This window comes from Nycticebus coucang, chromosome 5 (assembly GCF_027406575.1).
Source record: "Nycticebus coucang isolate mNycCou1 chromosome 5, mNycCou1.pri, whole genome shotgun sequence".
In the NCBI taxonomy this organism is placed as follows: Eukaryota; Metazoa; Chordata; class Mammalia; order Primates; family Lorisidae; genus Nycticebus; species Nycticebus coucang.
The window spans coordinates 50688738-50701421 of record NC_069784.1 but is presented as its reverse complement, the minus strand read 5'-3'; the positions used below and the strand labels follow the sequence as shown (position 1 = coordinate 50701421).

Below are 12684 nucleotides of genomic sequence, written 5' to 3'. Positions count from 1 at the left end.
TTCCTCTTACCGTTGTGACGTGGTAGTGGTAGTAGTAGTTGTTACCGTTCAGAGATCCCCTGCTACGTGCCAGGCACATTTAAATACATTCTCTCTAATTCTAATGTAGCCCTGAAAAGTAGACATCATTTCCATTTTACAGTGAGAAAACTGTGTCTCAGTTTAAATGCTTTGTCAAGGTCAATCTGGCTGTAGGCTTTCATCATGTACTGTAATGTTTTCTTCCTCATGTTTTCATTTTTATTTATTGGTACAAATGCCTGGATGTATAATGATAGAGGGCCCTGAGGAGAGCCAAATAAATAGCACCCTTTTTCATACCTTAAATCTGAACAAATTGAGAAATAAAGTAGTAGTGGATAGTTTGATACTTTATCAACTTTACCACTGATAAACCAAATGGGCCTATGAGCTAGTACTCAGAATTAGGTAGGTTCACCTACAAGTCACTGGCAACACTGTGTGGATGTGTGGTACCTACAGAAAAGACTTAGAGCCTACTGTCCCGAGTCTGCTTCCCTGCATTACATTCTGGACCTACCTCTTATTGGCTCTGTGATCTTGAACTAGTTCTTTTGTTTGTTTGAGACAGAGTCTCACTTTGTTGCCTTGGTAGAGTTGCCGTGGCTTCACAGCTTGAGCTTAAGCAATTCTCTTGCTTCAGCCTCCAAAGAAGCTGGGATTACAGGCGCCCACCACAATGCCTGGCTATTTTTAGAGACGAGGTCTCGCTGTGCCTCAGGCTGGTCTTGAACCTGTAAGCTCAGGCAATCCACCCTCCTCGGCCTCCCAGAGTGCTGGGATTACAGGCGTGAGCCACCACACTGGGCCTTGAACTAGTTCCTTAATTTCTCTTAGCCGCAGTCACCTTGGACATAAATTGAGGAGTAGAAGTCACCTTATCTATAAATTAGAGAGTAGTTATCCCACAGGATTGTTGTGAGGATTCATTCCTTCACTCATTCATCAGATATATAGGTACCTTATCTAAGCTGGGGCTAATGCTGGGGATGAGGCAGTGAACAAAATCAATGAGGTCCCTGACTCTATGTTTCAATTTCTGCTGGGGAGATACAAACAACAAACAAGTATTGTAATTACAGATTGTACCAAGTGATATGAGGGAAACAGTAGGAAGTAACGTTAATGGGGAGCATCTTAGGTGGTCAAAGAAGGCTTCTCTGAGCAGGTGACAAGTAGTCAGGACCTGAGGGTGAGGATACCACCCTGGGAAAGATATTTCAGACAGAGGGAGTAATAGTTGTAAAGGCCCTGAGTCAGGACAAAGTCTGGTATTCCTAGAACAGAAAACTCTCACATACGTAGAGAGTTGTGAATGAGGAGAAAACAGCAGATTCTTAAGCAAGAAGGAGTAGGCGGGAGTCGGGTCACTAGGTTTGTTGAAAGGATTGAATGTATACAAAACATTTATTGCAGTGCCTGGAACACAGTAAGCACCCAGTAAACGTTAGAAGCTATTATGGTTTTTAATAAACTTTATCATAATCAAATATTTCTCATTTTCTGGTGAGGAGGTTTGGGAGCTACAAGACAGAGTGCAGGGCAGGCAGTGCCAGTGTTTGGTGAGATCTCTTCCTAGGTGGCAGCATGCTCGTCCATCAGGAGGCATGCAGTGTTTGGTGATTTCTTAGGATGTTACCAACCGGTGCTGCCCCATGCCTGATACTTTACCCACTCATTCATTAAGGGTTGCAAAATGAAGATGTTCCAATCTCGTCACTGTTCACATAAAGACTACCCTGCTAATAGTGACCAATTTTAAAAACTATATAAATTCATTAATTAAACAGATTTGATGTATTTTATAGTGCTGACTAAAATGGAGGACATCATTAAAACCACTCTTAACAGCTTCCCATAAAAGATCCTTCAGTACCACACTGCATAGTTTATTGATTTGATTCTGTAGAACCTATTTATGTTCAAGTTTTCTATCCCATTATTGCCTGTTAGTGCTATTTTATGCAGAAGTATCTGTCTCAGCATTAAAATGGAAATGTGACAAATATTGTTTCTTTTGCCCACTGACTTGAGGGTTTCTTTTCTCTACAGATGGAACTTTCTGCTCTACAGTCCATGATGGCTGTTCAAGAAGAAGAGCTACAGGTGCAGGCTGCTGACATGGAATCCCTGACCAGGAACATACAGATTAAAGAAGACCTCATAAAGGTATTTCAAAGCTCTTTAAAGACCACTGTAAATGTTTGCAGCTCACAATACCTGTAGGGCAACTTCCAACAGTATTTGGATACATCGAGTCTCTTAGCCAGTGCTTATCCATATTCCACTTGAAAGTATCGCAGACTATTTCAAGAGCATTTTTTTCCTTGCTCCTCTGCTGACTGGTATCTTTTTTTACTATTTTCATATTTACACATATTTTTGATTTCTAGGACCTGCAAATGCAACTGGTTGATCCCGAAGACATACCAGCGATGGAACGCCTGACCCAAGAAGTCTTGCTTCTCCGGGAAAAGGTTGCTTCAGTAGAATCCCAGGGTCAAGAAATTTCAGGAAACCGAAGACAGCAAGTAAGTTAATGGAATACAAACTGTATTTTTTACTGTGCAACAAATGATGGAGAAGCTATCAACCTCAGCTACTTATGAAGGGGTCAGTTGATAACATTTCACAGAGAATGTATGCCGTAAGGTTTCCTCCTCTGGTCAGTAGCAACCAGAGACCCCCTTCCTGACATTTGCTGTCCTGAAAAGAGCAACAGTTTTTTTTGGACACACACTGTCAGTTATCCCTCACTTACACATGTAAAGTCTCTTCCCTCTCAACTGAATCTTTCTCATGTTCAAATGCATCCTTCTCAATTAAAAAAAAAAAGAGAAAGAGTAAACCCCTTTCTTTGCCCCATATTTCTTTGTAGCTACTACCTTGTGTCTAACCTTCCTTCAGCTCCGGTCTGGCTTTTAGTGCTGTCTTAGACAGATCTCTGCTGGTTGTACAGTATCTGTATTACGGCTCATCTTACTATAGCTCACACACATCTATGACTGATAAATGTCTTTTCCTCCCACCAAATAATAAGCTTTCCCCTAGGACCTAGAACAAGGCCCATCATGTGGAAGGTGCCCGATAGGTATTTACTGAATGCAGTCCTGTTGTGTCTGTGTCTCTCTCCACTTGTCCTTTCTTTCTCTCCTTTCTCGTAGCTGCTTTCCTATGTTTCTAGTGCTCTCTCCATTTTTTCTTCTTGCTCCTCCTATGTTTGAATTCTACTTTATAGGATTTTTCAGATTAAAAACAATAATGAATGCGACATTGATTTGAAAACGGTAAAAGACTGTGAAAAGGCTCAGCACCTATAGCTCAGCGGTTAGGGTGCCAGCCACATACACCAGGGCTGGCGGGTTCAAACCCGGCCCAGGCCAGCAAAACAACAATGACAATTGCAACAAAAAGATAGTAGGGCTTTGTGGCAGGCACCTGTATTCCCAGCTAGCTACTTGGGAGTCTGAGGCAAGAGAATCGCTTAAGCCCAAGAGTTTGAGGTTGCTGTGAGCTGTGACATCATAGCACTCTACTGAGGGCGACATAGTGAGAATCTTGTCTCAAAAATAAAAAAATAAAAAGACTTAAAAACTTAAGTAATGAGATAGAAGGCTTTTTTAGTCATGGCACATGCTAATACTTTTTTTTTTCTTTGTCTCAGGATTAACTGGGGCTTCAGGTCTCACTTTGACATTTGCGTATTGCTTCCTTTCTCTCCTCAGTTGTTGCTGATGCTAGAAGGATTGGTGGATGAGCGCAGTCGGCTCAATGAGGCCTTGCAAACAGAGAGACAGCTCTATAGCAGCCTGGTGAAGTTCCATGCCCATCCAGAGAGGTAAGAGAGTCACCGGGTTTCCATTTATTCTCTTTTTAAAATTTTTGTTACTTTTATTTTTCATTAAGTGCAGGTACTTATGATACTAAAGAGGGGAGAAAAAGAAAGCACAGACAATTACTGGGCTGCCCACTTGTCATTAGTTATGTGAATTCCCCTGAGTGTCAAAAAGTTAAGTCAGGAGTCCTGCCTATTTTTCATGACTATTGAAAATTTTAAATGAGAAGATAGGTAAGGTGTCTAAAACAATGTCTTACACATAATAAGCACTCAGTGTATATTTCTTTCCTTTTTTCTGCTCCAAGTCCTGTTATAAAAGTAAAGAATGTGACATTGAATGTCACACTAATATAAATAGAAAGGGCATACATTATCAACATATATCATTGAAGAAAATATATTAATTCTGCTGGCTACTATCATCCCAGGATCACTGATAACTTTCATGATGAATATATTATTGAGTTTTGGTCATATATCTGTGGTTCTCAGCTCCCAGGCCACAGACTGTGGGAAAAATTGTCTTCCATGAAACCAGTCCCTGCTGCCAAGAAGGTCAGGGATGGCTCACGTACTCTCTCTCTGGTTCATTTCATATTTCTTTGTTTTCTTTTCCTCATTTTGCCTTCCCTCCTAGCCCTTTTTACTCTTTTCCCAATTTTATTTTTTTAGTATTCAGTTTCTAATTTATTGTTGAGTTTTTTTTTTTTTTGTAGAGACAGAGTCTCACTTTATGGCTCTCGGTAGAGTGCCGTGGCCTCACACAGCTCACAGCAACCTCCAACTCCTGGGCTTAAGCGATTCTCTTGCCTCAGCCTCTCGAGCAGCTGGGACTACAGGCGCCCGCCACAACGCCCGGCTATTTTTTGGTTGCAGTTTGGCCGGGGCCGGGTTTGAACCCGCCACCCTCGGTATATGGGGCCGGCGCCTTACCGACTGAGCCACAGGCGCCGCCCTATTTTAAAAATGTTTTCTTTGTACCTCCGGAAAATGAAGGCGGACGATAGGTCTGATAGGACCCCTTGGCTGTGTTACGTTTTAGAGAACCTCTGGATTGTTAGTCCTTTGGAACTGGATTCCATTTCAGAGCACTGTCAAGTTTAGTAACAAATGAGAAACAAATGTCTCCAATAGCAGTTCTGCTTAACTCAGTCTAGCTTCAGTTTGCATTTAGGTTTTTTTCTGAGTTTTAGTTTCTCAGAAACCAAAGCTCTTAGTCAAATAATGAAATCTCTCTTTTGGGGTCTTATATGGATGTTAGATAAAACTTCAGAATCATGGTTTTATATGAGATTAGCCCAGAATCTAGCGTAAAGGGGCAGGCTTAAAAAAAACAAGCACACGGTGGCGTTTGTGGCTTAAAGGAGTAGTACCCCAGTCCCATATGCCAGAGGTGGCGGGTTCAAACCCGGCCCCAGTCATAAACTGCAAAAAAAAAAAAAAGAAAAGGGAGCACACTTTGATAATCCACCAGCCCTGAACACAGTGCCACAACAGAGACTATGTTCACTTATTGTGTCCCAGAGAACAGTTAATTCAGAAAGTTCATGGCTCAAAGTGGCATTGATGGCTCTTTGGTAGCAAATGTGGACTCATTACATTTGATGGCTAATCCGTTTTCCTTCCATGTGGCATGTTTAATCAGCTCTGAGAGAGACCGAACTCTGCAGGTGGAACTGGAAGGGGCCCAAGTGTTACGCAGTCGGCTAGAAGAAGTTCTTGGAAGAAGCCTGGAGCGCTTAAGTAGGCTGGAGACCCTGGCCGCCATTGGAGGTGGGGAACTGGAAAGTGTGCGAGTTCGTCACAAGCATGCCTTCTGAGCCCTGGCGGGTCAGACTACAGTCCGGGATGGAAAATCTTGTTGACACTAACCAGAGAGAGCCATGTCTGACTTTGGCAGAATTAAATGGTGACTTACTAATGGTAGAACTGGTACAAGTAGCATCAATCACCCAATGAAACTCACTTTAGCCTACGTGTACATATCTATCTCTAAATTAAACGGTGGAGGTCACAAAGTGTATTTGCACATTTTAAATCATTCCATTTTAGTTTTTCCACCCTTATTCATTCCTTTCCTGATGAGCCCTTCCTTCTCATTGCCTCATCCCTTCCATGGGCCAATAAAGTTTATTCCTCCCCTGACTTCCACAGTCCATTTCATATGTTCCATATCCCTGACATAAATGCATGTGTGTGTATTATTTTTGCCATTCAATCAACTTCTCTTCCAGAGTGTTTTTTTAATCAAATAAAAGAATTGAAGTTCCAAGATAAGAGAGAGAGAGAAAGAGATTGAGAGTCTATAAGAATGACTTTGCAAAAGTGGCACGATCCTTATCAGAAGGTAATCAAAACCAGACAGCAGTCTTTTAACAGCAGACTATGAGGATGGGGAATGCCAAGTTGAACAGAGGCGAAGACATTTAAAGTGTATAGTAAATATCGTAAACCTTTACCTCTACTGTAGTTTCAGAGTTGACTATTGAATGACAAGTAAAATCAGATTAGGTAAGGATTAAATTCTATTTAAAATGTTTTCGTTTTTTTTTATTGTTGGGGATTCATTGAGGGTACAATAAGCCAGGTTACACTGATTGCATTTGTTAGGTAAGCCAGAACATGATAACATGATTTCAAGAAACATCTTCCAGAGTTAGAACTCTGTGTTCAAAGAAAATGCAAATTAGTGTCTTTCTTTATATTCAGTATTTCACCAAATCACTCAAGCCAGCCAGAGGAGATTATTGCTTCTATACTTCCCTTTAGTGGCTCTGGACAGAGTCCTGTATTTTTCACTATTTAGTGTATTGCCTTCTCCATATAAAAATAAGTAAAGGGATTCAGATTTTGAAGTGCTTGAATAATTTAGAAAGAAATGCTACAGATCTATGTCCATAGGTTTTAGTTGTTATCTCAACGCACCATGGCAGGTATTAGGACAGGGACCCTGGAGATTGTAATATTGTATCTAAATGTCAAGAGTTTGAAAAGTGACCAAGATTATTGTGGAGCATTGTGAGTTCAACATTATAAATTCTTATTTCTGGTGGCCATAAATTTCCTAGATTAGAAGCTGAGATTTCAGTTACTTTAAACAAAGGACCTGGGGAACCAGGTATTGAGGCTTCCTAGCACCATAAATGTGACTGAATACTCTTTCTGAACTAAGTGGGAAATAGTGATTTTTCTTTTTCCTTCCATTTTTTTTTTACATGGCACTTTAATTCTTTCACAGTCATGTGTTGGTATTCTGAATTCCAAGTCAGTGTTTGGAACTTTAGCTTTGTCTGTAACAGAAAGCATCAGTCAATCTGAAGTAGACAGGGAGAAAATATTTACTGGAAAAGCACCAGAATCTTCTGATTAAGTAGTTTACAAAATATCAACAGCCATAACCCTTCCACGTAATGGATATACAATTCTGGTTGTAATGAGCTGTAGGGGATAAAGGAATCATTTAAGGAAGGAAGTAAAATGTGTAAGTAGAACCATCTACTTTTCTTAGTCTCCCAATTTGAAAAGACCCTTTCTTGCACAAAACTTTTAGTCCATTTGCAGAAGTAAATAGGAGGATAATAGAACTGTAGAAAAGTCAACCCATCAAAGACAAATCTGTTGTGTCATTGCAACAAGGCATTTAGATAATATCTTAATTTTACTGATAAACCAGGGAAGTTTTCTAAATCTGCTGTTAAGATTCAGCCATGGGTGATTACTGGGTTCTAGTGGCTGCTAGTGATTATAGCAAATTATGGTAATGACCACTCCTGCTTCTGTCAACCTCTGACAAGAGTAGTTTGATAGAAGGACAGATCAGGAGTTTGATTTTGATGCCATGTGTGACTAAAATCCTTGCTAACTTTCTGGTCTGGGTAGGTGGAATGAGGCTGGCAAGTAGTGCTCCCTGAAGAAGGCTTGGTGGTCTAACAATTCTGTGTAATAATTTGGCATCTGACTAGAGAACTTGATTCTGATAAATGGTGTCTAAACCCATATAAAAACGATTCTGTGATTGGGCGTATCATCTATATAATCACAGTTAGCATCATATGATTCCATTTTCTCTACAGAAGCACAGACTCTTTCTCTGACTGGATTATTCTGCTTTTTTCAGGCATTATAATAGCTTTGGATAAAGAACATTAAGCTTGAATTTAAAAATCTTAACAGTGTAACAGTAAATTTTCTTTAGGTCATGCTTAATTGGAAGCATAGAAACTTAAATTGAAAAAAAAACATATTGAAAGATTTTTTTTTTCTCACATATCCTTTTTGAATAATAGGAAACATGCAGAGTGTAGTGGTGTAAGAAGTCAAGGTAGATGAAATGGATAGTTTTTAGGACTAGAGAGTTGAAACCTCCAAGACGATGTATTTAATGAGAGGAATGGAAGTCCTATGACTCTTTTCTATTACAGATTTAAAACTGTTTCACTTAAATCTGACAATTGTTGGTGCTTAGTATAAATCAACATTTGTCTGATAATCTCTTTTTAGGTATTTAGCCAAGTTCTTTGACAAGCCCTGGCTGGCTTGTGTTGTATGTCAGCCTTGTGCTTTGAGAGGGTGTGGTCCTCCATCATTGCCCCTCCTGCTTCACACCTACTTCTCTTCATTCAGTGGTGGACTGGAGCAATGTGTTTACCACTGCTACTTAGAGAAAGAACATTTTTCTTTGTTCATATTTTTAAAAGATTTTTAAATTGCATTTTACGTAGTAAGAGATCTATTATGGATCAAGAAAATCTTAACCTATATAAGATATTAGATCCTAGCCACAAGAGATGGTTTTCTTAGAATGTTCTTTACACAGTGTATACATAAGTGAACTCTGTAGTAGCTAGACATGAAAGACATACCATTTTTATGCTTTTTTATGCTCCTACTTTAGAATCTGGGTTGTGAGAAATTTTGATCATTGTTTCAAAACATTGGGTTCTCTGGTCTTCCAGTTGGATCTGGAGTCTTCTGTTTAGGGAGAAGAGGATGAGGTCATGTTGCATTGAAAATTGTTCCTTTCATGGAGAAATAAAAGTTGACTGACCTACCTAAAGTCACTTTACTCTGGACTCTAAGTCTTAGAACAGTAATTTAATGCCTTTGCTTTTCTTGAGCTAGCATCAAAAAACTCTAGTTCCCATTGTTAGGGTAAAGCCATCGTTTTCTGGTTTCATGGTTTTTTTTATATGAAAGAGTCACAGAATCTTCACATTTGACATCCCTGAAAAACTCATGTTGCCTCTTTAACTAGGACCTCATGTAGTGTTCTGAAGTCCTACAGCCAGTGGTCTGCAAGGAGAAATGACAGACCTGTCCAGTTAGGAAGAAATATTAGTAACCCACACACTTAAAGTCCATCTTCCATCTTCCCCTCAAAATTGTACGAGAGATAGATTAAATGAAATTAGTTTTCTTTTTGAGATACGTCCTATGAGGTGCAAACACATAGAGCAGTGGTTCTCAACCTTCCTAATACCGTGACCCTGTAATACAGTTCCTGTGGGTTGAGAACCGCTATAGAGTGTTTTTTCTCATTTCTGTTAGGGTTAAAACTCAAGAGTTTTTTGTCTCCCTTTGGTAGTATAGAACCATTTGTACCATCGAAAGAACAGCTGGGACTACAGACTTCACGTGGCAACCCAATGATAACAAACAAAGAATGAATCAGTAAGATGGCATGTTGGACTCAGTTCTGTAGGATAATGCTTTCTGAGTCTTACTGTATTTTATAATGTGGGTTTAAGCTACCATCTGGCCATTTGTAGCAGTAGCTTCGTTGAAATATTGCATGATTAGAAAATGAGCATGTTGCTTTTAAGTAGTCTGAGTATTGACAGAAGGTAAGTCCTCAACTTTCTGTATAACCATGTAGTCAGATGAGTTTCTAAAAAAGTCAGTGTTAAAATTTGCTTCCAACAAAGAACGGGAAATGGAAGGGAAACACAATACAGTAGAACCAACAGTACTAATTTTTCCAGATTTCAAGTAATGATTAAACTTATGAAGTGACGTACTAGTTATTTTGTGGGACCTTCCTGCTTTTTGTTGTTCAAAGACAAATTCTGGAAGTAAAAATCTTTTTTTTTTTTTTAGAAGTAAAAATCTTTATTGTACTATTTTCCTCGGGGAAAAGTTGGAAGGATAAAATAGAAAGTTCAGTAACATCAGAAAATATTTGATCTAAAATTATGTGAAGAGTAGAGGTGTTAAATGCATGAATCAAACTGGCTTCCTTATTCCTGTGAAGAACTTGTAATTGTCTAGCATTTGCTTGTTGGTTTGCATTTAGTATACAATGGGAATGCTGCTTTTTGCAATTAGCAAAATCATTGCTCTCAGATATTGACCTCTCAATCTATAAAAGTTAGAGGCATGTGTATATACAAGTACGTCTTATAAATCATGAATTTCTGTGTCCATGAAGTCTTATTAGTTTGAAGCAGCTTAACCTGCTTTTATTACTTAAAAATTTTGTAGGCTGTTGAGAGAAATTGAAGTGATTCATAACTTTATGAAGGTGAAGAGAAGTGATGTGTTAAATTATCAGAAACTTGGTATTGCATTATTTCCAGGACTATTTTCCCACAAAAATAAGCTGTATGTTTTTTTCTGGAAGTTCATTTCTTCATGGCACGGGGCTGTTAAATTGTGTTAAATTTGTGCTGAAATGGAGAGTGTACTTTTTTTTATCTAATAAGTGTTAGAATTTAAGCTACTTTAGTTGAGACAAAAAATTGTTACTGATCCAATAAAAGTATCAAAGGCCAACGGAAACTATTTGGTTTCATTCTTATAAGATCTATGAGAAAAGTAGAAAAAGCTCATTTTTGCCCCCTTTATAGAAGAATGAGTCTACTGATTATTTTACTAAAATTCTAAGTCAAAGCAAGGCTCTGTGGAATAAGTATTTAACTAAAGGAATTAAAGAAGAAGAAACCTGAATTTTTCTCTTCCCAAAGAAATGAGACTAAAGGTAAAGCATTATGCTTTCCCCAGAAATGTGAAATGAGTTACTTTACCTTAAAAACCCTTTCTTGCTCTTCTTGCTGAAGGAGAGTGGTAGAAAGTAGGACAAAGATTTGAGGAACCAGTTGTGGTGGTGGGTGGTGCTATCTCTGAATGTTCTTAGAAAAGCCTACTTCTTGTGTTCTTTGAATAAAAAAGAGACCATGAGCAAGAATTTCTTGACATTATAGAATTAGGACGTTGTAGAAGTCCTAATTCATGCAATCTCTGGTCAGCCTAAAGATAGACTGCAGTTTCATTGAATGAAAAAGTAAAAATTCCAGAGTCCTAAAGAGCTTTCATACCCACAAAAATGTTTGACATAATGATTTGGTCTTTTAAAGTCATTTAAAACAGCTGATTTCTTTCAGTGAGTAGGGCGCCGGCCCCATATGCCCAGGGTGGCGGGTTCAAACCCAGCCCCGGCCAAACTGCAACCAAAAAATAGCCGGGCGTTGTGGCGGGCGCCTGTGGTCCCAGCTGCTCGGGAGGCTGAGGCAAGAGAATCGCGTAAGCCCAAGAGTTAGAGGTTGCTGTGAGCCGTGTGACGCCACGGCACTCTACCCAAGGGCGGTACAGCGAGACTCTGTCTCTACAAAAAAACGAACAAACAAACAAACAAAAAAAAAACCCAGCTGATTTCAGAGTAATGAAAAAGCTGGAAGGCCCTCTAAGGAAACAAACGCAGGTCATCGTGGGGCGTGACTGAAGACAGCAGCTCCTGCTGGTGCTGTTCCATGATCATAATATGTCTAGTTAAAGAATATCATTTCCCCACAGAATCTGTGGAGGAATTTGTGGAATCCTTCAGTTTTCTTATGGCCCTAAAGTGTGTACAGGTGAAATTGTACTTTGATAGAAGACCTTTTCTTCTTTGATTCTGTCATGCAGTGACATAATACTCAAGTCAGCAGTCGTTGGCTCAGGACATGAAAATGGGAGAGTCTGTAAGAAGCCCGTGGTAGAGTACCTGGGAGTGAGCGTGAGATGATCCCGAGAGGACCCGACACAAGAGCCTGGCACTGACGGGAGGACTGGCCACTGCAAATATGCTTGTGCTGAGAGTGTTGGCTCTTTCAAAATTAGTAAAATATTGTAACATAGAGGCTAGTCAAGAAAAAAAATTAGTAAAATGTGACCCCTGCTGTGCTCAAGTAACTATGTGAGAAAATAATACTCCTGTCTGTTGATCCCATGTTAATGGCTGAAAGGAGAAATAATAATGACTGCAGAGTAGAATTTTAGGACATAGTCTTGACCCCACCCAGTGTGGACTCACCACTAAAGAATTAGCTGTGGGGATATGCTGGAGGTGGCAGGTTCAAACCCAGCCCCGGCCAAAAACCACAAAAAAAAAAAAAAAGAATTAGCTGTGGGTACCTAGCACTTTGTAAGGTTGAAATAGGAGGGTTGTTTGAGGCCAGGAGTTTAAGACCAGTCTGGTGGCAACAAAGTAAGACCCCCATCTCTACAAAATGTGTTTTTCAAAAATTAGCTAGGCATGGTGGTGCACACCTATAGACCTATCTATTTGGGTGGCTAAGACAGGAGAATCTTTTGAGCCCAGGAGTTTCTGAGGTTATAGGGAGCTATGATTGTGCCATTGTACTCACTGAAGTATCTTACTGGGTGGCAGAGTAAGACCCTGTCTTCCAAAAATATATAAAACTAATAGGTCATGAATTGTCCTCTAAGGCAGTGATTTTAAACTGATGTGCTGTGAAAGGACCTTAGGTATGCTGTGAAAATTGTTAAAGATTATTAATTAAGTTATTTTTAAAAGAAGTTCAAAGTATTGTAAGTACATTGTTTTTTTT

At 39.4% G+C, this 12684-nt stretch overlaps 1 protein-coding gene across 14 annotated transcripts in view; it reads left to right on the top strand.

Moving 5' to 3' along the window:
• The window catches only part of PDE4DIP (phosphodiesterase 4D interacting protein), a 291845-nt gene that overhangs the window by 218339 nt on the left and 60822 nt on the right, over positions 1–12684 (top strand). For all 14 annotated transcript variants that reach the window (XM_053592789.1, XM_053592797.1, XM_053592792.1 and 11 more), the window contains 4 exons: positions 2074–2190; positions 2415–2552; positions 3747–3859; positions 5505–5632. In XM_053592789.1, the coding sequence (XP_053448764.1) occupies positions 2074–2190; positions 2415–2552; positions 3747–3859; positions 5505–5632 (496 nt within the window). The remainder of the gene's footprint in view (positions 1–2073; positions 2191–2414; positions 2553–3746; positions 3860–5504; positions 5633–12684) is intronic.